At 38.3% G+C, this 25,300-nt stretch overlaps 1 protein-coding gene across 1 annotated transcript in view; it reads right to left on the bottom strand.

The window, feature by feature from the left end:
- kirrel3a (kirre like nephrin family adhesion molecule 3a) overlaps positions 1-25,300 on the bottom strand; it is a 131,825-nt gene that overhangs the window by 26,467 nt on the left and 80,058 nt on the right. Inside the window, exons 2-5 of the mRNA XM_081354032.1 lie at positions 24,528-24,677; positions 19,894-20,043; positions 10,094-10,251; positions 6,011-6,161 (exon numbers count right to left, since the gene is read on the bottom strand). Coding sequence (XP_081210158.1) covers positions 6,011-6,161; positions 10,094-10,251; positions 19,894-20,043; positions 24,528-24,677 — 609 coding nt within the window. The remainder of the gene's footprint in view (positions 1-6,010; positions 6,162-10,093; positions 10,252-19,893; positions 20,044-24,527; positions 24,678-25,300) is intronic.

The raw sequence follows: 25,300 nt of genomic DNA, 5'->3' as shown, positions 1-25,300 counted from the left end.
TAAGCAAAAGCGATATTTAACCCCAGACTTTTTATCCAGGCATTTCGGAAGACAATTACATTTTATTTATTTGAGTTTAATGCAGCGCTGGAATTCTTGTTATGGCAGTTTCAATTAAAACAAAAGAAAGTTTGAAATGTGTATGAAATTTATAAGTTGAATCAAGGCAATCTTATATAGTTTGCTTTCGTTCACTCCTTTCCAATTACACACACCCAAACCCAAACAGTCAGACAGGACTGACAGCAGATGTGAGACAGGAAGTGACAGCGGACAGACAGGCGCTGACACGTTCAGAGCTGAAGAAGTGTCTGTGAAAGCATGATTGTGCCGTGTGTTTGTTTGGACACGGGGCATGTTGGACATTAACTAGGCCAGCGGTAGAAACATCAGTGACATACCGACAAATCACAACAATTCCAGACAGCAGTGGTTCCTCCTGCTGTTTTCCCCCCCAAATCCTGAAACTTTAATATGAGAAAAGCTCCTACAATCTGCCCCAGTCCTGTCAAAGCACAGTGGACGGATCTGTCACCTCCCATAGGTCTGAATGTGATTAGAGGCCTCTGGAAAGCCCAGACACAGCGCTGGGTCTGATTTCTCATTAGCAGTCTGCACCCGTCACTCGACCAACGTATTTGTACCGAGGACAGATGTTTCATTCATAATGCCTTATGGCGCGGGACTAGTCATTTAAAACTAACCTGAAGGCTTTCTGAAAAGCGTTGAAATGAAATAGCGGTATATTCAAACATATTAGAGAAACAATAGTAGCGATACAGTGTAAGCGGTTAGCAAGCGTCAAATGGACAACCTGCACAACTTCTTCCACCTTCAACTTATTACGACTCCGGTAACAGAGTTCAGCTTACATGCATAGAGTTCCTCATAAAAATGCAGATTATTACTACTTTTCAGGGCTGTCAGTTGATTTAAACTATGAATTATCCATTAAACCAGCTGAAATGTTCTTATAAATATATTTCTGCACAACTGTTGCCTGACGAAGACCTGATGGTCTTCTGATGGTCGAAACGTTGTGCTATTAATAAATTCATTTGGAGCAGCTATTTTCAGTGTGCGGACATCACGCTTCTTTTTTTCCTTTAATAAATTTAACCATATTAAAAATATTTAATTACACTGAAAGCACTACTACTTAGAATATAAGGAATGTTGGCATACACATGTAATTAACATTTAGTGAAATAATTGTCAATGAAAAATGACAGTATAGTGATTAAAATACAATACAAATATTTAATACAAATAAATAAACGTTTGTTCTGATCTTATTCATCAGGTCTTGCACTGCAACATTGCAGTCTGGATTTTTAAATCTTCTTGCAGACACTCAACTCAACTCAACTTTATTTATATAGCACCACTAAAAACAACAATTGTTGACCAAGGTGCTGCACACTATATCAGATATCATCAGCATTTAACACCATGTACAACATAAATTACAAAACAGAACTCCGAAAAGACACAGCACAAATCAGCTACAATTATAAGCCAAAGAAAAATGATAGGTTTTGAGTTTTGCTTTAAACTCGTGCAGTGTAGAAGCAGTTCTAATGAAAACAGGTAGGCTGTTCCAAAGTTTTGGTGCAGCAACGGCAAAAGCTCAATCTCCTCTCGTTTTCAATCTAACCCTAAGAACATTTAACAGTCTCTGGTTGGATGACCTAGGAGACCTTCCAGGATTGTGAATGGATAATAAATCAGAAATGTACTGTATACAGAAGCCAATCCATTCAAGGATTTAAAAACCAGCATCAAGACTTTAAAATCAATTCTCATAAAACTCACTTTAACTTCCATTTACAGCACATTGAAAACATACATTAACAAGAAACTAGCGAGCTGCGATGTTTGAAAAGGGAACTATGCCACCACCAGGCTCAGTGGAATTAGTCCATTAAGCCGCATGGGCAGCTATGAAAACTACCAGGCACTCAGATAGTACAGAATCAACATTGATTTGTGATCATTCATTTTAAATGAAGTTTGCACTGGATTGTGGTAACATTGGGAATTAGGGAGGTGTCCAGTTTTCCGAAAAAACGATAAAGTATTGCATGTAAATATGCATCCGAAAACCGCCATGACATCCTCTAAACATAGAGGCATGCATCTATTTTGGATGGAAGACTCAAGGGGGGATGCGAGTGAGTGTTTCCTTGAGCTTGATGAAGCACCTCTTGTCAGTTTCCTTTGTGTGGAGTGAGTGCGTTCGCCCGACAGGAGCTCACGAGAGGCCTCCAGACGCATCTCCATGTGCACATGTGGTCATTAATTATTCCTAACAAACAGCATTGTTTCGATCCCGCTCTTATTTACAAAGCAATTACTTTGAGAAGCGGAGAGACATCCTCCTGGGTGCTAATTCTTAAACGAACCGCTACGCAGAGGCCCACAAGCTAACGGCGCCGAAGAGCTTCGCGCCACGTTCAAGCATAGGGTCAGATGAGATGGCGTTATCGGTGGCACTCGCTGTGAAGAATATTAGCTGCCTTTACAATAAAGCCAAATCTCATTTGAGTCGTAAGAGGGAGAAAATCCAAAAGGGGCAAAAGTGAAGTGTGCACGCAGATTGATGTGGGCTACGAGCTTTGAGAACCTTTCATGAAATATGAAACGTGTTGTTTAATGGGGAAGTTTTAATTACTATATGTGGTTCAGAGGCATTGATGACCTTTAAAGTGAGAACATGTGAATGAATGGAGTGTTGGAGATGTGAATGTCAACACGTTGCAGATTAATTTGTGTATCTAGCCAATGAAGATTGGTTGAGTCCAGAGATCCTTATCGAAATTGTGCTGTGCGAAGAGGAACCACCAAGAAACTTTCCATTACTCGCCATCATCAAGTCTTTTTTTTAAATGTCCGCTTCCATGGAAATAATCAATGGCATCTAGAATGGAAGTCTAGGAGGGTGTCAGACTAATTAAAAAGTAGCACCCATATCAATGAAGAGCGATACGAACCCTTAACTCTGGCACACTGGAAGACCATCTGCTCAGGGCCGAACTGATTAAACAAATGCACATATATCCCCTGCTGAACAGACCGACTAAAACCACTATGAATTTCCAAAAAGGACCCGGTTGGTTTATTCTGGTTTAATGCTGGTACAGCTGGTCATAAAGAGTTCGGTCTGCACGTTCAGTCCACCTAAAACCTGAGAACATTTCTGTTAACTGAAACAACTTTTAACTTTTCAGTGAATGGTAAGAAATCCTGCAAAATTACTATTATGTACATTGTCTGAACTACATTACTATATCATTAATGTGCTTTAAATTACATGTATTCATTTATATAGAATATAACAAAATCTATAGATTGTGATTCATTTTAATTAATAATCATACATATTTTATCAAGGATGCAATACATATATTTTCCAAAATGTTTCTTGAGCACCAAATAAAATCATACTGTATTTTTGATCAAATCAAATGCATCTCTCTCTCTCTCTCTCTCTCTCTCTCTCTCTCTCTCTCTCTCTCTCTCTCTCTCTCTCTCTCTCTCTCTCTCTCTCTCTCTCTATATATATATATATATATATATTCTTCAATATTAATAAATACATGTTTTTATAGATATTATATATTATTATATGATTAAATATTTTATATGATTATTACATACTGTATTAACAAAAAGCTGGCCCCTGGGATCCAATATGGGCAGCATTCTATGGGGGACCTAATGTAAATCTTCATGACATCAGCATAGAAGTACAAAAGGGTTTTGTGGACCCATGATCCAGATCATTGTTGGTCAGAAGGAGAGCCCAAGTGGTCATAGTGCAATTGTTGTGTTTCACAGGAGGGTCAGGACAGATGAAGCTGGTTCTGCAGGAGCCCTGATAAATGGGCCAGTGCTTTCATAGCCAAGAGTTTATAAATGATTACGAGCAAATGTGTCCTGTCTAATATGAAGAGAAGGGCCAGAGTATCTCAGTAATAAGTGAAAAGCAACAAGCTTATTTAGGTCACCAGTGACTCATGTACCCACTGATAGCTCTGTTTATTAGCGGTACACTTTAGGCGGAACACAAAACTTGAGATGAAATGAAATCTAAACATTCTCCCTTTACTCTGATGAACTCTTGGAACTCTGTCACGTTGCCGTATTTGATCAGACCCGCCGGTTTTATAACTGTTGTTTTTAGGCAATTACCTACAGAGAAGGATAAATGGAAAAAACAGCATGTGACATATAATGAAAGTGTTTTCGGTAAATAATCTCCGGGAATAGTGGAAAACATTTTGTGAGCTCTTCAAACAGCCAGGTCTGCCAAAAAACACATTTCCATTATGGCACCTTACGTAACAGCTGCCTTTTCTGAATATTGAAGACATGAAGCATCAGGAAAACGCCCCTGATGCCGGTTCGAGGTCCCTGTGGGCTGTCGTGGCCCAAAGGTTCTAGCACCTCTCTGCTCATAGTCATCACTTATTTACCCAGCACATGTTCTTTCAGTGTGTGGCCTACAGCGGGGTCTCTGCTTCACTGAACTGCTTCCTCGTGTTAGACCTGGCACATCTCAAACGACAGAGCGCACAGGCGCAGGTTAGACACGGTGTAATTATTACGATTAAGCTGGCAACAGGGAAGTTCAAGTAAACCACCCTGAATCGTAAGCTAAATGAATCTTGACAGTAGCAGTTTGTGGCAATTTCATTGACTTACACATAAACTATACTAGTCAAAAGTTTGGAATAATTAAGTTGAATTTAAAGGAATAGTTCACAACAAAATGAAAATTCTGTAATCATTAATCATTTATTCTGTCATCATTTATTAAAAATTCTGTCATCATTTATTCACCTTCAAGTTGTTTCCAACCTTTAAGAATTTCTGTCTTCTGCTGAACACAAAAGAAGATATTTTGAAGAATGTCAGTAATGTTTTTTCCATATTATTTTTTTCCTACTAACATTCTTCAAAATATCTTCCTTTGTGTTAGGAAAGTAACATATAATCAAATGGAAAGTAGATATAATCTCAAACCTGGCTGGTTTGACTTCCTCCAATCGTGATTAATTAAACAAAACATTACATTGGCTCTCACAGTAGCAACATCATGGAAACTGGCCAATCATGTGCGTCTGCGCAATTCAGGGTGGAAAGAGGCTTACAGTAAAACTCTTCTATTGTTTTGCATGACAAAATGATTTGGGCCGAGTCCGGAGGAGCAAAAAAAAAAAAAAAAAAAAAATTGAATTTGAGCTCCATTGTGATGAGGCGCATTCCTTCTGGGCAAAAAAAAACAGACTTTACGGACGTGAAGAAAGGAGCTGTCAGAACTTGTGGATCTTTCAATATGATATATTTTCTGCTTTATTAGTCAGAGTTAATATCTTTCAACACTCGAGAGAGCTGAAAGAGCGGCTTTGTTCCCTATGCATACATTGTCAGAAATATTTCATCAAATGCTAATCTTTCGCGCTGAATTAGTTAAGGCCTTTCATTTTAGCGCTTTCAGATACACTTTTGACAGCGGAGCTTATGGCTTCTATAAATAAAAAATAAGCAGAATGCCCATATACACAAGCAGGATCTGGTCTTGCTCAAGTCTTCCGATGTTTAAAAAGCTAATAATTAGCATTTATGTCTACAATAACCGGCTTAAAGCTTTGCAACATCCCTCTATGCTGCCTGCAGAGAAACTGTCACTTTTACAATTTCTTCTCCAAAACAAAAAACGAGGAGAAACAAAAATTGTGTCAAGTCTTGTGTGTCTGTGGAGGGAAGTACGACATGTGCAGAGACATCAGATCGCATGCATACACAACGGCTGTTTGGAAAAAGAAAATAGGACAGCACATAGCGGATTTTCACATGTGAATAATTTATCCACACAGACAGGAAAACACAAGAAGCCCTCAGAACAGAATGCTGGTCGCAGGATTTGGAAGGGGAATGTGAGCTCGAGCCTGTCTGCCGCTAATTATGTTTGAACAGAAGCGCAGTCGGTGGAAGATTCACTCACGTTGGATGTCAATGGTGACCGTGGCCTCTTTGCCGTTGGGCGCCGCTTTGTTGGAGGCACGGCAGGTGATCCGCTGGCCGCTCTCGATGTTCGAGGCGGAGACGTGGAGCGTGCTCACCGTGCTTTCTCTTCTGCCATCTCGCAACAGCGTCTGCATGAAAACACAAACACTGTGAGCACTAAAGTATCGCAGCACTTTGCAGATGGTCAATGATACTTCATACTTGCACAGTCGAAAAGAAAAAAGTATGAGCCAAACAACTCAAGATTGTCTGTATTTATGCTTCCTCTTGAGTGTAGGTCAAAGACAGACTTCCAAACTTGCAATCAGCTCCTCTCTGTTGGAGGTCTCTGAACAAACCATCTACCCAACAACCCTTGAGTCTCGAGCATCAAATCAGCATGTGTTTAAAGGCCTGAATGTGCAGATACAGCATTTTCAAAATGTTCGATTTTCTATCAGACTAGCTTTGTGCTGAAATCTGTATCAAGAGTTTTACACAGGAATCTTTCATTCGCGTAGAGGTTACACACTCCATATGTCAGTCACAAAGCAGCTTATTCACAGCGATATTACCTGCACTTTTGCGCTCTGGTATTCAAGCTATTATAGAGGAACCGTGTTTATTGAGGAAAGATTATTAAAAAATTGGTACAGATATTTGAAGGATATTGACTTCATCTAAAACACCCGTCTGCCTCACAGCTACAAGAGATTCTCTCTGAGAATTAATCAAATAACCCAATAAAGAGTGGAGCTCGATTCCTGGAGAAATATGAAAAATTCTAATCTCTTGTGCGTTTATCATCTGACATTTTTCTAAAAGGTAATTGTGTTATGATGAGACGAGGCTCTCCAGTCATTAGACTTTCAGTGTGTTCAGTTATAAATCAAAGTTTTAGACCAAAATCAAGTTAAACCCATAAATCCAACATACTGACATTTGAATATTTCACTGAATCTTGAGAGATGAGACAAAGCATTCTCAGACGTTTACCTGCCATCAGTTGCGAAAACAGCAACATTTCCACTATGATACTTGTCAGAGATGATCACTACAGTGATCTTTACACAAATGCAAACTTTCAACTACTATTCCTTTTATCAGTATTATAAAATGACATTATCACTCACTACCCTCCTCCCAGAAACACCTGTCCTCAGGTCACAAATCATTTCAAACTATATAAAATATTTATAAAATTTATAACTTATGAAAAATAGAAACATGGATATATATCCATAAAAGATGTATAAGACATCTCCGCTTATTTGATGTTTCTATTAGCAGACACCAAAATAACAAAACAGCTACTGCACAAGCACTGTATGAGTGTGTGATTAAATGCATTATGGTTATTTTGTCAATGCTGTTGATTTTCTGTCTGACTGTGGTGACAATTCAATAGATGAAGCTGAAAATCAGTGTGAAACCATCCTGTAATCTCAATTCATCCTTAATCGTGTTGACACACTGAGTTGCATCAAGGAAAAACACACATTTACTGTGAAAACGGAAGAAGCAGGAGGTTGAACCAGCACCTCTGAACATGTTTAACAGATTAATCCAAAATAATTCCTCGGTACATTTCTCTGTTCCGTTATGCAGGCTGTTTTGTCCCAGCACTCAAGAATCAGTGGTTTACAAGACTCCTGTTTTCATAAAAAAAACGAAAAAAAAAAAAACGATTTGTCTCTCATCTAATATCCAGTTTACACTGGAATGACTTTCGAGACATGAATAGCTTTGTTTTTATCCGTCTCATGGAGGTACTTGATAATTTCAGAGGCATTTAAAAGAGTCTCCGAGAGTAGAGTCTCTGTAGAACAGATTTGAAAGCTGTACTTCTGTTGGAAAAAAAGAGGTAACCTGTCTAGCTTGCTTGTGTCTAAATTAGGCCTGGTTAATTAATGAAGGGACTCTCTCTGGTGGGTGCTGAGGGGTTCGGCTTACTCAAAATGAGCAGATTACGCTCTCCAATCATAGTATGAGCGGCCCTTTAAACACATTTCCTTCTCTCTCAATTTCCTCCCTAAAGCCAACCAACTGAGCAAATTGCTGAGGAACACATTCATAATGGAGTGCTGGAATGTCTTTCCATTATGACATATTTAAAGCACTGCATTACAGCTTCACTTTGCCCCAAGGATTAAATTAAAAATTAGTACTCACTTGTCATTCATTTGACAGAGCTGAGAGTTTCGAGGACACGCAGTCAGGCGAAGTGCAGGATTTCATAAGAGACTCTTTTTTTTTTTTTGACACGTGATATTGAAAGTATCAATTGTAGGCAAAAAAGTACTGTCAGATACAGGCTGTCTCAAAAACCTATAGCAGGCTGTTCTCCTATACAGCATGTTTGTCGTATGAAGTGCTCGAGCATTCAAAATGAATGCATGTACATTTAAACTGAACCTAAACATTGAAGCCATCACAGGACGCATTTGAATGGACTGAATGCACAGACTGAATTTCACTTTGAAATGAAACACTCAAGACAGCATTTTTTGGCATCATAGAAGTACTTGAACATTCAAAATGGATCAAAATGTTTGAATGTCCAAATGTTTCAATGTTAAAATCTCTCTAAAAGTAAAATTTGAGTGTTTTTGGCAATTGTGATCATTTAATTTGATCATTCAGTTTAAAATGAAACACCCGATACAGTGTACCTGATATGACACAGTGTTTTTGGGCATCATATGCATGTTTGATTTGAATAAAAAAAAAAATAGTGGGGGCATCACAGGAGTGTTTGAATGCATCTTGTGATTGTTTGAAATGATTCAAAAACATTTAAACCAGCTAGTTTTGAAAAAAGTGCACATAGGCCATGAGACAGGACCCCAAATTTGGGCTACCGGTACCATTTTGAGGGATTAAATTTCTTTTTGATTTTCATGAAGGTACACATCTCTAGTGTTGGAAAATGTGTGATAGCATCCGATCCATGGTAGCTTTCATGAGAAATCAACACTTATATCATCCTATCTCAAGGTAAGGTGTTCAGTGACTACAAGAGAGAAAAATGCTTCTATAATCCAAACTGTTGTTTTTTTGCATTGGAAGAGGCAGTGTCGGGGCTTTAAAATGATGTGTCAACCACCTTTCTAGGCCTCTGGGGCGCTGAGAAACTTTGAGTTGAAAATCGTTTAAAAAAATCGTTCTATTGAACAACAGTTTATGGTGATATGGCTGTTTTGATCCCATGCTTTTTCTGATTTGGACTTTTTCACGGAATTCTACTTGAGAATTTTGTGCAAGTACTTTTCTGGAGGTGTGATAATCAAATGTTTTATGCTGTTTCAGGCTTAGTGGTGGTGCTATCCACTTCAACATGGAAAAGGAGAAGGGAATGCCAGAAGACAAGTGTATCATACACCATGCCTCCTCAGGCTCTGATACTATACAAATACAAATTATACAAATTTGTATAAACTCAATACTCTTATACAAACTCCTATACAAATTTAATTTATCCTTTTTCTTGACATATGTTTGAAAATCGTCCTCCGTAACCAAAAACTACCTTGAATCTAATGCTATCACACATTTTTCAAATTAAGGGTCATATACCTACAGTACACAAAAATCACCATGCGGTTTAATCCCTCAAAATGGTACCGATCAACCCTCTGACTCACGGCCTAACATTTGAACTGAATCAAAAAGTTTGAGAGATTTTTTGGGGCATCACAGGAGCATTTGAATGTTCAAAGATAAAAAATGTGGCCATTATATGCAAATTTGATCATTCAATTTGAAATGAAACATTCAAAACTGTGTTTTTGGGTATCACGTTTGAACTGAATCAAAATGTTTGAAACGGCATTTTTGGGAATCAGGTGCACTTTTAAACGGAGTCAAAAATGTTCACAACACAAAATATTTGGGCATAATAGGTGAATTAGAACATTCAATTTGAAATTGAACAGATTTTCGAACATTAGGTGCATTCAGTCGAACATTTGAACACATATATGATGCCTAAAAATGATTTTGAAACAGTCCATGGTTCCATCATGTTTCTGTATTGAGTTTTGTTGATACAAAAACTGCCAGCAGCAGGGACCTGCCGTACCTTGGTGTACGCCGCACCGTTCAGAACCTCTCCGTTACGGATCCAGATTATGGAGGCGGCCGGTTTGGCATTGTCAGCATGGCAGGTGAGGTTTAGCGAGTCCCCTGCACGCAAGCTCACCACAGGTGCTCCGATTATCACAGGGTCATCAGGAGGAACTGGAAAAAAAAATCAGAGGGAAGTTTATCCTCTTGTATCACAAACAATGGCACATAGCAAAAGAGAGAAAGAGAAAAATGGAAGGATGAGTCAAAAAACAGTTTGTGAATAGCACTGATTGCAGTTCTTTTTTTAAGCAGCACTGATCAGCCTGCTTCTCACTCAGATTCAGGTAAATTATTGATTGGGCACTCAGCTCATTAGAGAGCATATCTAGGGCAAGTCTAAATCAAAGGCAACAAGCAGCTGCTACATCCTGAGTGCTCCAGAGAGACAGCGATGGAGAGAGAGAGGGCAGTAAGACGTGAGAAGAGGAGGGACTATTTGAAGATGCCAGAACGGGCCGGCTAGGGGGTGGTTGTTGTTGGGGAAGGTCCCAGAGATGCTGACTTTATTAAGAAGGAAGCTGAGACCCCATTACTCATATCTTACTGATTAGACTTCAGCCAGCTTTTACTCTTGCTGAGATTTCTGGCCAATCAGACGGCACACACAAGTTTGAGCAACTGGGTACCTCAAGGCGCCATGGTAACAGCGAAGTTTAGGGTGCAAAGGGGATGTTCTGACCATGTTTCTCCTCTAAAGGGAAGTCTCTGAACGGTTATATGGAGGACGTTGGACATCTTCCCTTCAGATTTCTCTGTGTAGCATATAAGACCGTGGAGATTTGGCCCTCGCGCTACACGACGATCTCAGAGCACGGAGTCCTGTGTGATTTGTTAGCTGGTATTTCTTCCCTGGAACCAATCAAGTCTCCCTCCGGCTTGAAAAATCATACGGTTCTCAGAAATAAATAGTTTTCCCCTTCTGCCTCTCTGTATAAAGGCCACAGCCACAACTAGTTGTCAGTGCAGTTTGGAGAAGGAGATTAGAGAAAGAGAGAGATAAAGAATGAGGAAAAACGAAAAGTAGGAAACTGATTAGGTCTGTCATGACAGAAAGTAATTCTGTTTATGTGTTTAGCCACACAGGCAGCTCAAATATTATGAATACAAATTATTATAAATACAAATTATTTATATGATTTATATATATTTTTTATATATACATATTATGTAGACATTTATATACAGTACACAATAAATATACATTTCAGTTTAAAATGTTTTATTAAAGAAATGTTTAAAGAAATGCATTGAATTGACAAAAAATATATTTTTGTAATGTTACAAATAAAAAATGTCTATGTCAAATAAATCCTGTACCTTCTAACTTCTAATTAACTATTAATTAAACAATCCTGTATGTATCATGGTTTTCACAAAAATATTAAGCAGCACAGCTATTTTGAACATTCACAATAATATTAGAATGATTTCTGAAGGATCATGTGACTCTGAAGACTAGAGTAATGATGCTAAAACTTCAATTTACCATCACAGGAATAAACTACATTTTAAATGAAAAAAGTTATTTTAAACTTTAATATTATTCCACAAAATTACTGTTTATACTGTATTTTTTCATCAAATAAATACAGCCTTTATTTGATTTATTATGAGCATAAGAGACTTCTTTCAAATGCATATATTTTTTAAATCCTTACCGACCCCAAGCTTTTGAACAGTGTATATGGATGGATGATGGATGGATTACAAATATTAGATAGATAGATAGATAGATAGATAGATAGATAGATAGATAGATAGATAGATAGATAGATAGATAGATAGATAGATAGATAGATAGATAGATAGATAGATAGATAGATAGATAGATAGATAGATAGATAGATCTTAATACTAAAACAGACATAGAAAACTGGAATGAAATCTCTTTGCCACATTTAAATTAGTGACAGAGAATTCAAAGTACTTCCATCCACTCAGAATCCACTCTCATTTCCAGGAGTCTGTGTCATATTCCTTTCCCCATCTGGACATCAAAGCCATCCTTAACAGCTTGTTTTAACGCCTAAGTGCTTTGCCTGTTTAGAGCAAACTCATTCGTTTTTTTTTACAAACATAGCTTACAATTGCATGCTGGGATTGTTTTCTGGGACTGATAGACCAGAGGCTAAGTGTATGCAAATCAGCACAACAGTTAAGTCAATCAGTCTGTCTGCTCAAGTTTCAGTTATTGATGGGGTTGAATTAGAGAGCGAGAGAGAGAGAGAGACTCCAAAGCTGGCACTGCAGTCCAACATTCAAGTCCTAGAATTCCAGAAAGCTAAGTGCCAATATATTATGGTGTGAATTCACACACTGGCATTTCCAAGTAGCTTTGGATAGCATCCCATGACTCTCAATGTGGCATGGATCCCAGATTGTCCATGCTCTCATTTTGAGCGCCAAAAACTGGCATGACCATGTTAAACCTTCTTGTGACCGCCATGTTTGCAAATATGCCCTGGTGCGCTTCCAAAGCTAAAGCCTTAACGCGGCCAACCATCTTCTTTGTGTTGAGCAGGTCAACACGATGGATTAATCATACAGCCGTAATTGTTGTTCAGACTGGGGAGAAACTCTCACATAGAGCCTAACGAACAGCCAGGACCGAATTACTTCTGTCTCTGCCCTCTTGATACACCAGGCCCTTGAGACACCTCGAGTCATTCAGCATGTGGAAGGAGAAAAATGGAGCAATTTCATTTTGGAAACAAGAGAGAAGGGGCATTCTGGGAAATGTGACCTATTTTGTAATGTACCTGGATTTGGTCTTACATCTGGAGATGTCTCTCTCTCCCTTCTCGTTCCCTCTCTCCATCTTTCTCTCGCAGGAATTGGTAGCACGGTGGATTAATCACTTTCATCCTGAGTTTAGTTGCTGTACCACACAGCCTTTAGCAATTATCCCATCTTCTTTTTTTTCAGGTGTATTAACTAAAAATACTCACAAAGTTTCACGATAAAGACCCTTTAAACAGAAGCAGATGTGATCTTTACACCAGTAAACACATTTCTTTGCATTAAAGCATCTGAAGTGAAATATTCTTCAGTGTTGTTTGAAACTGTGCTCATGTTGATCAGATAATGATGCGCGCTGTTTCACCTTAAAAACTTTTGAAAGTTCCTGCTGAAGGCAATGTTGACTAAACTGCACAATGGCCAAACAGCCTTGCAACACTCAACTGTCTGTCTGTTTTTAATAGAAATCATTGTCTTGCATCCTCCTGTCAGCTTATCAATGCGAGAAAATCTAACCGACCGACCTTGTGCCTGTTTTTCAATTGCAACCAGTTTGCTCTGTTTAAAGGAAACAGCCTCAAGTGAGACTTTTCAGATACACAGTTGTTCACAAATATCTGTGAAGAAAACAAAATGTTGTATTGCAGGTCTCTGTAGATGCAGATTTATTTCTAACTAGATTCTCTTAATTTCAGTTAACACTAATACTGTCATTTCACACATTAATTGTCAATTCTTAATTATTATACAAAGTCAGACTGCCATGTATTGAGATAAATCTATTGAGGAGATGAATTTTTAAGTTCAATTAAGCTTTAGGTTCAGCGTGTTTGTTCTTTGCTTATGACATGAATAGTGAGTATAAATAAATAAATAGATGTCAGCTTGATGAGCTTTAACTACAGGGTGCCATTATTGACACAAGTGCTGAATTGAGAGCGAACGATTTATCCCACTCCTTCTGCTCGAGGTCTCTTTAAAGCATCTTTGGGAGGGAAGGCAAGTCACTGAGATGCCTGATGCTCAGAAACCGGAGTAATCTTGGGAGGACAACCCCCCCCCCAAAAAAAAACAACAACAACAACAACAACAACAACAACAACAACAACAACAACAACACAGTAGCATGTACAGAGATGACATGCATGGACAAGTAGCCCACACAGAGAGCCCTTTGGCCTGAACAGGCCAGTGAACAGCAGCGCTCGGCTCTAATCAGAACTCTGTGTCCTGCTCCACATGCCCTGTGGGAGCTCTACAGAACAGGAGGAGCCTGACACAGTGCAATTTTACTTTCCTGTTACTCCCTATGATATTGTAATGTGATCTTAATTTCATTCAGATGGCATTTGGATTCAGTTTAGTTGTTTAGACACTGATAATATAATATTGATGAATGGACAGCTTTTAAAACAAATCCTTTTTGAAAATGTAAAATTTTAGAGATGTAGTAAAGTTGTCCACATGTTTAATATTGCATACCCAGACTTAAAATCAAAGTGCCTTTAAGACAAGTCATTTCACTCGGCGGCCATCTTTGAAACGCGTCTCGGGCATGCAAGTGCAGCTCCTATCTCTTTGAAAGGGGAAACATCAAATTCTACAAGTTTGCCAAGCTAATGATTAAATTCCATATTTGAAATCACCACTGAAATCTGACAACAACTGTCTCATAAATTTGGTTTCTTAACGGTCGAATCATAACAGAAAACGAAATTTTTCAGGCTGGTCAAGCTAATGCGCATGCGCAGTGGATTTTTAAAAAAACTTATGAATGGTAGTAAAAAGTAGTTACAGAAAAAGTTTTGGTTTCACAAATGAATCAGTGTTTTCATTCAGAGACAAAACAGGCTTTATAAATAAATCACTGATAGACTCACTCATAAATACAATGAATATAGCTCACTCATAAAAGCAAGTGATTCTTTATGAGTGAGCCAATAAATCAATGATTCACTCATAAATGCAGAGTCCTTTCTGTAATCTATGTTTATGAACAAACTGGATAAGTGTATGATTCAATGATTCATTCACAAAGAGATTCACTTCTTTAATGAATTAGTGCTTTTGAGTGAATTATTCAAATGACTCACACAATAACAGAGTCACTTGTCGCCACCTACTAGTGTAATGATGTAACTTGCAGAAAGAGTCACTGCAGAATTTTCACGTAGGCCTACAGACCTTTCCATAAATTCTTTGATGGCCAATTTCATTTCATTTACTCCCCAAATCCTATTGTTACTATTGTTACCTACCATTTCGCATTTTGCAAGTTAATTTGCATATATCTCAGCTGCAGATGAAAGTTTTGCACCTATGTCACATTAGTAAGAATTTGTATTCTGCTGTGACACAGAAGCATGAAATACCTGTCTGTGAATTCACATTTCTCTGAGATGCAGATGTTGCAGCATGCCTGCTTCCTATTCAACAAAGTGTGACGTTCAAATGGAGGACCAGCTGTTGCAAACTTCAATACATTTTTAAAAATTCATAACACTAACTGCACTTGCAGACTGAGGTGATAATTCTTGCATTTAAAAGCAAGAGAACTTTCTAGTGGGGGGAAAACAGTGAACAATGGCATTTGGCTGTTATTCAGGTCGAGACCTGTATCTGTGAACTCTGCATTTTCAATTTCATCACCTCGTTGTTTGCTTTCTCTTTTCTCAATCTGGCTGCGATGTGACTTTTCGCGGCCAACGCTGGTGCTGACATTAACATGAGGAGACGGGGAGCATATTTGGTCAGATCTGGGCGAGTTAGCTTGCTGTGCAAGGGTGAAAAATAAAAAAAAAGGAAAAAGACAATAGCACATCTTTTCGCCGCCTTTCCATTCTAGTTTTCAAAGAATCAAGTGATGATCCCTGGCCGGTGTCTTATCCACGAAGAGGAGGAACAGGACAGCCTCTTTGCTTTGAAAGACTACAAGTAATTGCCGTCTCCTCTCATTAGGACCGATGTTTGTCTCCCTCTGGGACAGGTTAACGTGGCTTGTTCAACACGCTCTTAAGGCAGAGGATAACATCTTGTACAAAGCTTTAATCCACTAGCTTTTCTCCCACTACTAGTCTGAGAAGTCCACATTTAGACCTAATTAATGTGACATGACTGCAAAATTAGATTCCAAGTTAAAGATTCCATGAGAGTTTGACAAAAAAAAGAGAGTTTTGGCTTTTAGTCCATCTATACTACCATTCAAATAAATTGCATGTATTTGAATACAGTAAAAATACAGTTATATTTAGAAATATGAATCAATTTTCTAAATATATATAATATTAAAATATAAGTGTAATAATATATTTTTAATTTAATTAATTTCTGCGATGCCAAAGCTGCATATTTAGCAGCCATTACTTCAGTCTGTCACATGATCCTTCAGAAATCATTATAATATGCGGTAACACTTTATTTTACAGTGTCCTTGTTACATATGTTACAAGTACTTACCATAGTAATTACAGTAAAATATGCATAATTACATGCAACTAACCCTCAACCAAATCCTAATCCTACCCTAACCCTATAGTAAGTACATGTAGTTAATTACTATTACTCAGTACTTAAATATATAATTACACTGTAACAATGACACCTTAAAATAAAGTGTAACCTAATATGCTGATTTGCTGCTCAAGAAACATTTCTTATTATTATCAATGTTGAAAACATATGTGCTGCTTTTTTTGTAGAACTTGTGATACATTTGTGTCAAGTTTCTTTGATAAATAGAAAGTTCAAAAGAAAAGCATTTATTTGCTATCTTTTGTAACATAATAAAAGTTTTTACTTTCATTTTTGATCAATTTAATGCATCCTTGCTGAATAAAAGGTTTTAATTATTACAGACCCTAAACTTTTGAACAACATGCATATTTGTTCATATATGCACGTATGGAATTGAATTAAAGTTTTACAAACCAAAATAAAGACGAAGAGAAAGAATGCAGTGATTTACTTAATTTACAATAGCAAACAGTGTTACTGAATACAATAATTGAAGTATAGAATAATTTGTTTTACAAACAATTTACACACAAATTTGTTCTGGTTGTGTTTTGTGAATGAAGCCTATTGAAATGCGACTTTCTGAAAATTTTCAGTAAAAAAAAAATCTCTAAAAAACATTGGCATGAAAAAGATATAAATATTAGAAGATAGCGGCAAAAGGATCATTACTATAAACGACCGAGTGCTTGTGGTGTGAACAGCTCTGCTGTTTTGACACGCTATTCACTTTAAACTGTAGAAACGATAAAATGTTGCTACCGTTTCATTATGTTTCGTGGTCCGGTTGGAACCAAGCCAGGGTCCGGACCGCAGACTGCTATTTGTGGACCGCTCATAGACACAAGAAGTTATTTTCAAACTTTTAAATAACCAATTAATTGTTTCTAATAAGACTAGGAAAAGTAAATCAACTTTAGAGAGCTTGACACATTGAGTGAACTGTACTTTTGTTCCACATTGCCTGTTTTCATTCGCATTCAATCGCGTCAAGAAGGAAAGAAAGCCTCTAATTAAGTCTGAAAGCAGCCAAATTGCACAAGCCTCTTTAACTCTGAAGACAATGAGCAGAACAAATGCTGAGAGCTTACAGAAACACTGCAGTGGCTCTTTTTAAACAATAGTGACCTTTGGAAGTGGCTCGGGTTTCTCTCCATGGTTCACTGAGTTGCTGCGGCGCGGCTCTCGCTCTCTCTCCAGCTCCTGGGCTTGGCTTTAGGGGAATTCCTTGGATCTAATTAGCCTCAGGGGTCCTTCTTCAGCAATGTGTACCAACCCCATCTCATGTCTTATTCAGTAGCCTGGCCACCACAAAGCAAACTGGGTTACCCCACAACTCTCTTACGGATACTCAAAGTTCAAATGTCACTCCGACAGGTCAGCCGCCCTCCCGCTGCCGAGTGTGTGCTGGTGTAATTGCAAAAGCGCACGTCCGAAACAGAGGCTGATTGTTCGAGAGCCTTATTGCGAAGCAGTGTCACTTGGAAGAAATATATATATATATATATATATATATATATATATATATATATATATATATATATATATATATATATATATATATATATATATATATATATATACTAGTCACTAGTACTAGCCACTTTGGCAGGTTCAATTTTATATAATAGCCTATATACATGTTTCAACTGTAGTCAAATAATAAACTAAGTGCAATGTAGTGTTGTCAAAAATATAGATTTTTCGATACATATCGATACTGAAATATCTGAAACGCTTTCCAATACTCATTTCCCGCAGTATATAGGTGCGCTTTATCGCACTCTCATCTCTCCGACAGCGAACTGACACATAATTTGCTCCGGATGAATATTGTTTGTGTTACAGGGCTTTAATTTCGGGATTGCACATACTGCACAGAATTTTACTCATTCCTGCAGACACCCAAAGTGCGCGCACATAAAGCCGCTTCATTATTGAGGGTTTTTTTCTCCTCTGCTTTTTGCGCTTAAACAGTTATATACACACAAAATAATGACAAGTATTCTCGTGAGCACAGTCAGTTATGTTGTCAGTGAATGTAAACAGTTGAGAAAGAAAACGATTGTGTAACAGTATAATGGATCCGTGTGTCAGGTCTTAAAGTGACAGCAGCCTAATATACCTGCCGGCAAATTATGAGATAATATAAAAAATATCTGGAAGTTTTTCCCCATGGTATTGATTTGATTGATCAAAATTGTGGCCAGTGAAAATGCTGAGTGGCTAGTAACTTTGAAAAACCAGTTCAAGCTCAATATCAAGCCCTGTATACATACACACATACATTTAGGGGCTGATACTCACTGGCACAGCATGATTTGAGACCCAGCCATATTAATGCATTACAATGGAGCCCTGGACTTATGCCCAAACACAGTGCTTCAAAGTCAGGAAAAAGCCTCCACAGACATTTTTTCTCGGTAAGTGACAAAGACAGGTTTGAGGCTTCACAGGCGAGGGATCCAATCATGTTACAAAGCCACTCTGAATCTCATCTGTCAGGAGGGAGATAGAGAGAGTGAACGAAAGAAACGCCATGTCTGATTGTGGTCATGCGCCGTCGTCGTCCCCGGGGGGGAAGTGACAGGGGATTGACGATGACGGAGTCCCTACATGAGGTTCATTACCTCGCTCAGGAGCCGCTTGTGGTTTTGTATGCAACTTTTCAGAAGTAAGCCAGTTTGTGTGGGATTACATGTCAGGGTAATGGCTCTGCCCTGGGGAGCATGATGATTTGTCTCTGCTGCCACAGGACCAGCAAAAAATAAAAACAAATGAGCGGCCTCTCATCTATAATTAATCATTTTAATGGACCTAGAATTGCCGGCATCGTCGCTCGGCTTTAAGTGTCTAGACTCAGATTACTGGTTTAAAAAGCTGTTACTTCGAGGCCGGTGTAATGAACTTATTCCTCTGGAATATATCATAGTTTTAACAAAGGAAGGAAAGAAATCGATAATGATAATCAGGCCGAGCCAGGCTGCCCGGGAGCTAAGCTGACGCAATGCATTTGTGTCAGGGCCTCTATTGATCGCAAACATATCTAATGTGTCTTATTAAAGCTGATTAGCCCTGATTTCAGAATATCACACATTTATCTGACTCGGAGATTGACTTTGTTCTTGTCTACATTCACAGTATTGCAGAGGAGGTACTTTTTCATGCTTTCTTCTTCTCAGTGCCTCGCTTTCTTTACTCTTTTACTGCTCGAGTGCTATTCTAGTTAAAGTATGTATCGATTTGTCTGATTGTCCATCGGTTCATCCATCAATCCATCTATCCTAACTCATACAAAAAAAAATGGTCCAATTAGAAAAGAGAACCAAAAAGAGAACCAAAAAATCTATCTATCTATCTGTCTGTCTGTCTGTCTGTCTGTCTGTCTGTCTGTCCGTCCGTCCGTCCGTCCGTCCGTCCGTCCGTCCGTCCGTCCGTCCGTCCGTCCGTCCATCTTTCTATCCATCTCTTTTTTGGAAGGTTCTGGTAGGTAACACTGACCCAGAACAGTGAGCCGAGCAGGTCGAGATCTGCTAGCAGCCTGGATGGCTTGACACTCAAAGCTGCCGTCATCAATCAATTCCGTCCTCTGGATCAGTAGGTGATATTCTCCTTTGCTGTGGTCCCCAATCACATCATAGCGTGGATAACCTGAAACACAAGGTATTAGGTTTAACATTAAACAATCAAACATAAAAAGCAATGTGAAATATCCAGTTTGAATTTTGTAGAGTTTTACTCTTTGCGCTAGTTTTGTTTAATTCCATGAAAGTTGCAGGAATGGGTAAAATATTAGAATCATACAAAAAGACCAATAGTTTACTGTACGGGACGGGACTCATTCTGAGTTGGCCTTGAATTATCTCCAGTCTCCTGCCTTGGGTTACTTCAGTCATGAAAAGAAAAACATTACAAAATACACTCTGTGGTATGACTGAATTAAACTTTGCAACATGAACACATAACACCTTGACTTCCGACATTGAGTGTTCAGATCAAATTGCTACACAAAACCATTTAGTAAAAGTTGACATCTAGAAAGCATGACAAGCATTTTTTTTTATTAAATAAATTAATACTTTCATTCAGCAAGGATGCATTAAATTGACCAAAATACGTTTAGAAATGTTACCAAAATTTTGTTTTTTCTAATTAATGCTGTTCTTTTAATGCTTTCCTTTCATCAAAGAATCCTGATGATCACGGTTTCCACAAAAAAATAGTAAGCAGCACACCTGTTTTCAAAATTGATAAGAAATGTTTCTTGAGCAGCAAATCAGCATATTAGAATTATTTCTGAAGGATCATGTGACACTGAAGACTGGAGTAATGATACAGAAAATTCAGCTTTGCCATCACAGGAATAAATTAAAATTTTAAATATACCAAAATAGAAAACAGTTATTTTAAATTGCTATAATATTTTACTGTATTTTCAATCAGATAAATGCAGCCTTGTTTAGCATAAGAGACTTCTTTCAAACAACGGTAGTGTGTATTACAACTCAGTCATGAAAAGAAAATGTATGTAATTTGCAGAAATGTGTATTTTCACGATATTTATTCAAAACTGCAGAAATAATAATCATATATTATATATATCTTTTCTGATGATGTACAGCTAAAAAAACGTATACGTGGCCTTCCGGATAAAAAAAAAATGCAACAAAAGTGTAGAATGTGGTATCTTCAATAAATGATGAATGGTGCCTTTGTAGCTTGGAAAAACTGGAACAACAAAATTGCTACATGATACTCTACTCAAGACTTATGTCTCATTTTTAGTTAATCTCCTCATATCAGCAAACAGATCGCAGCCCCGAGCACGTTTAAATCCAAACATGATCTTGTAAACAGTTATCATGGCGTGTCTCTGAAACCCTGGTGATCCTTTATATTAAAGACTGTTTGGTTGTCCTGTGCTATCTGGTAATAAGCCTGTATTAGGAATCGATAGTGTCATTACTGCCTTCAGGTTTCCTGCCACTGGATCTTCTTTTGCCTTTTATTTAAGAGCTGTTTTCATTAGGGATTATTGAGGCATACAGGCGCCTCAATAAAGCTCTGATGAATTCCCCAATATGCTTGACTGGATGGCTTCAGACAATGGCTGTCAATTAGAAGAAACAATGTGAAATGACCCTATTAAAGGTAATGAATCCCACCGAAATGGATTCGGCTTCATGTTGGATCAATAGCAGCTGTGATAGAGAGCTGGGACATGGATTTATCACAATGTGGGCATCTCACTGACACTCCAATGGATGGAAGCACGCTTGAAACTTGGCTGAAAGCAGGCAGATCAAAGCTCGGAGCGAGCATACACGAAAGCTGAAGGGGGAAAGATACACGGAGAGGCATCCTAATCAAGCGTTATGTTAGCTTCAGTCTCTCTGACACAAAATCTGTAACTTCTCAAGCTTTGAGGACACTCGCCCTGAAAAGATATAGATATCTATGTCATATTGATCGCAGGATGTGTCATTTCTTCAGTGTGAAACTGCAGGTGATAAAACATAAGACAGATTTTATGAAAACCCGCAAACAACTTGTAAAATCCACGAATTGCTTCACGTTTGAAACAATCAGCAGATTTAGAGCTGCTCTGAACGCTGATATCCATTCATGTCGGGGCTCTAGTTCATTTTAGTTCATTTTACACTTTAGCGAGTGATGTTTTCGTATCCACTTAGAAGGGAGACTTTGTCCGGTTGCCACTGATGGTTAAGTATCACAGCTCTGTACTCGATTATACCACGGTACAATGATATCCAGGAGTCCCTGGACACTAATAAAAGCTCGAAGAAAGACAGACGCAGTGGAAAGGAAAGAAAAGCCCTGAGAGGATCAATTAAAGAGCTCTGTCCATGACTAAACGCTGCCTGGAGTCATGGCTAAAAATGACTAACTTCTGGAGAAACCCATGTCCAAAATGGAGATCCTTTCTTGGTAAAGTATATAGTTTAAAATCACACATCACGAGAGGGCTAAATGAGACCGCAGCTAAAGGCTCAATTTTCAGATATCAATTGCTCGTTTTTTGAAGTGCGTACATGAACGCAATCAGCAACTATTGTTAGTGATAATGACCCCTTGATCCAGCAATTATGTGTAACGTTAGCTAAACGGGATCTGATCGCTGTACTTTGAGTTAGATATGAGAATAAATCGATGAATTATGCTTCGCTAGCCAATAAATATTTCAAAGAGCTAACAAGTTCAACTTCAAGTGAGCTGAAGCAAATTTGGAAGTGACATTCAGCAAATGAAAGCTTTAGGGACAAATGTGCAATGAATTTGAATTAGACCAAAGTTTGTTTGGCATTTTGTTTTTAATCTGGCAGTTCATTGCAAATAAAACAGTCAGTAAATGTGGCGCACTGAAGAAAGCGAGTCCGGTAATCATATCTGATTTGTTTATGATTTACAAAGCAACCCGATCTGATTTTGCAAACCTAAGTCTAAAGATTGTCCTTGCATAAGGGAGAAGTTCTGAGAACATTTCAATCCGTTCGAAACAAATTTATTTGTAAAGCGTGCGAATGTAAAACAGCTGCACTTGCGGCACGTCTCTCTGGGGTTCTGCGGATGATGAAGTGCTTGCCTTAATTAATGATAGAAATGCAATTAATTCTCGATTGTTGCTTTGCTTTGCTCAGTCTGACAGTAATTCTGACAGGAACTTTCTGAAACAAACAGGGAAACCTTCACAAAAGAAAAACAAGAAAAAGTTAGTGGGGGAAGCTTCTTGGTAATGTCAGGGGAAGCATTCACAACCTGACAGAATGGGCTGTTGTCCTTGTATTATAGTGCCTATTATAGTGCTATAGTGTATTATAGTGCCTAACTGAACAGAAAAGACTAGATTCTGAGATATTCAGCTTCTCTGTAATGATACAGACTGATCCAGCAGAGACACGTGGCTGTTTTGCTCAGAAAATGTCTTGACTTCAGGTTTCAGTCTGCAAAACTTACACTGCAAAGCAGAGCAAAGATTACAGTTTTATTATAAAATATAATGTACATAATGTGTATGTACAAAGTACAACAATGCTGTTGATAAAAAAAGTACTGGTTTTAATATATTAATATTTAGATAAATATATATTTCAAATTAAAAATTATGTTTAGTCAATATTGACTAGAAAAAGTTTGGGGTCGGTAGGATTAAAAAAAAAAAAAAGCAATTAATACTTTTACTTAGCAAGTACTTAGCAAGATCAGTTTCCCAGGGAAAGCAAGAACTGACAAAATGTAAAATGTGTACCTTGAATGCAATGTAAGTCGCTTTGGATAAAAGCGTCTGCCAAATGTATAAATGTAAATGTATAAATGATCAAAAGTGACAGTAGATATATATATATATGTGTGTGTGTGTGTGTGTGTGTGTGTGTGTGTGTGTGTGTGTGTGTGTGTGTGTGTGTGTGTGTGTGTGTGTGTGTGTGTGTGTTCAAATAATGGCTGTTCTTTTGAACTTTCTATTTATCACAGAGTCTGGGAAAAAAAAAATCATCTCACACACACACACACACACACACACACACACACACACACACACACACACACACACACACACACACACACACACACACACGTATCGTGTCTCTGGACCGGAGCAGACTGTGTGTGCCCCCAACTAGACTTCATTTGCCCCATTAGAAAGCATATTTACATTATCTGAATCATTCCCCATCCTCTATATAGTGCACTAGTGCCATTCACCATGTAGAAAATAGTAAATGTGTGAACAAGTGACCAAATTTAGCAGCAGTTTCAGCGTCAATTTATAATGTAGGGGACGAGGTGCTCTAGAGAGCATTTGATTGGACAGAAAATCTGATGAGAAGCTGAAGTGCAGAATAATGTCATCAAAATCACTGATCCATATTGGCAGAAGTGAGGACTTTAAGTCTAGACTTTATAGCCATTGATTGCAGGCTACTTTATATAATTTTAAATTGCAATTAAGTTATTATATTAAATCCTAAATTAACTGCAATTATGTAATCAACCAATTGCACGCATGTGGATGACCATCTACAGTGGCAACTGATAAATAAAGAAATAAGCCATGAGAGGTAGAGTAATTTCACCTCAGGTTAGGCTACAAAACAGACAGCAGCAAAATATCTTACCTGACAGGTCTCGGTTGACCCCTAGAGCGAGGCCGTCTTTGACCCACAGCACCATGCCATGATATCCAGTGATGGAGCACGGCAGGGTCACGGGTTGCCCGGCTACTACCACCAGGTCATGGGGCTGCTGGATAAACACAACACAGCTTCCTAAAACAGAGAGGAAAGAGAGAAAGAATGAGCAAGGGAGGTCACAATTATAAATCATCAAATACAATTTGTCAGAGCTCACTGCCCCTGCCAGAGGATTTACAAAAAACAGCCTTTTACTTGAGGATCATTATTATGGCTCTAGTAAATCTACTCCAACCCCCCAAAACTTACTTTGAAGAGTAAATCTATAAATTTCAACTTTATGTCACTGGAATCCTTAATAAAGTGCACTGACACACAGAAGCATGAGTAGGTGCCTCACAGTTAGTAAAGCTGAACATGACACTGCTGAGATCCACAAGACTGCAGCATCTGCACCATAAATCAGCTCGCTGCTCGCAGACGAAGCTCCTCAAACTCCACTCTCACTCTTAGAAACTCTTAGCAGGCAAAATAACTTCCCTGACGTCAAACTCCGCCAGTGCCGGATGACAGGCTCAGTGGTGCTCTGGAACGGACGCTCGCAGACGGCAGTTCACCTTGAAGTCTTATAGAATGAGCTACAAATGAAAAAGTGCCCTGAAGGAAAGCAGTCTTCAATACGGGAGGTGAAAAGTACGTGTTACCTTTCTCATTAAATTGCAGAGAGAGAGACAGACTGAGTTATTTTTTGCCATTCG

Source organism: Scardinius erythrophthalmus, assembly GCF_964197995.2.
Source record: "Scardinius erythrophthalmus genome assembly, chromosome: 23".
NCBI classification, from domain to species: domain Eukaryota; kingdom Metazoa; phylum Chordata; class Actinopteri; order Cypriniformes; family Leuciscidae; genus Scardinius; species Scardinius erythrophthalmus.
Note: the sequence above shows the minus strand (reverse complement) of the source record. Positions and strands in the feature narration are given on the sequence as shown.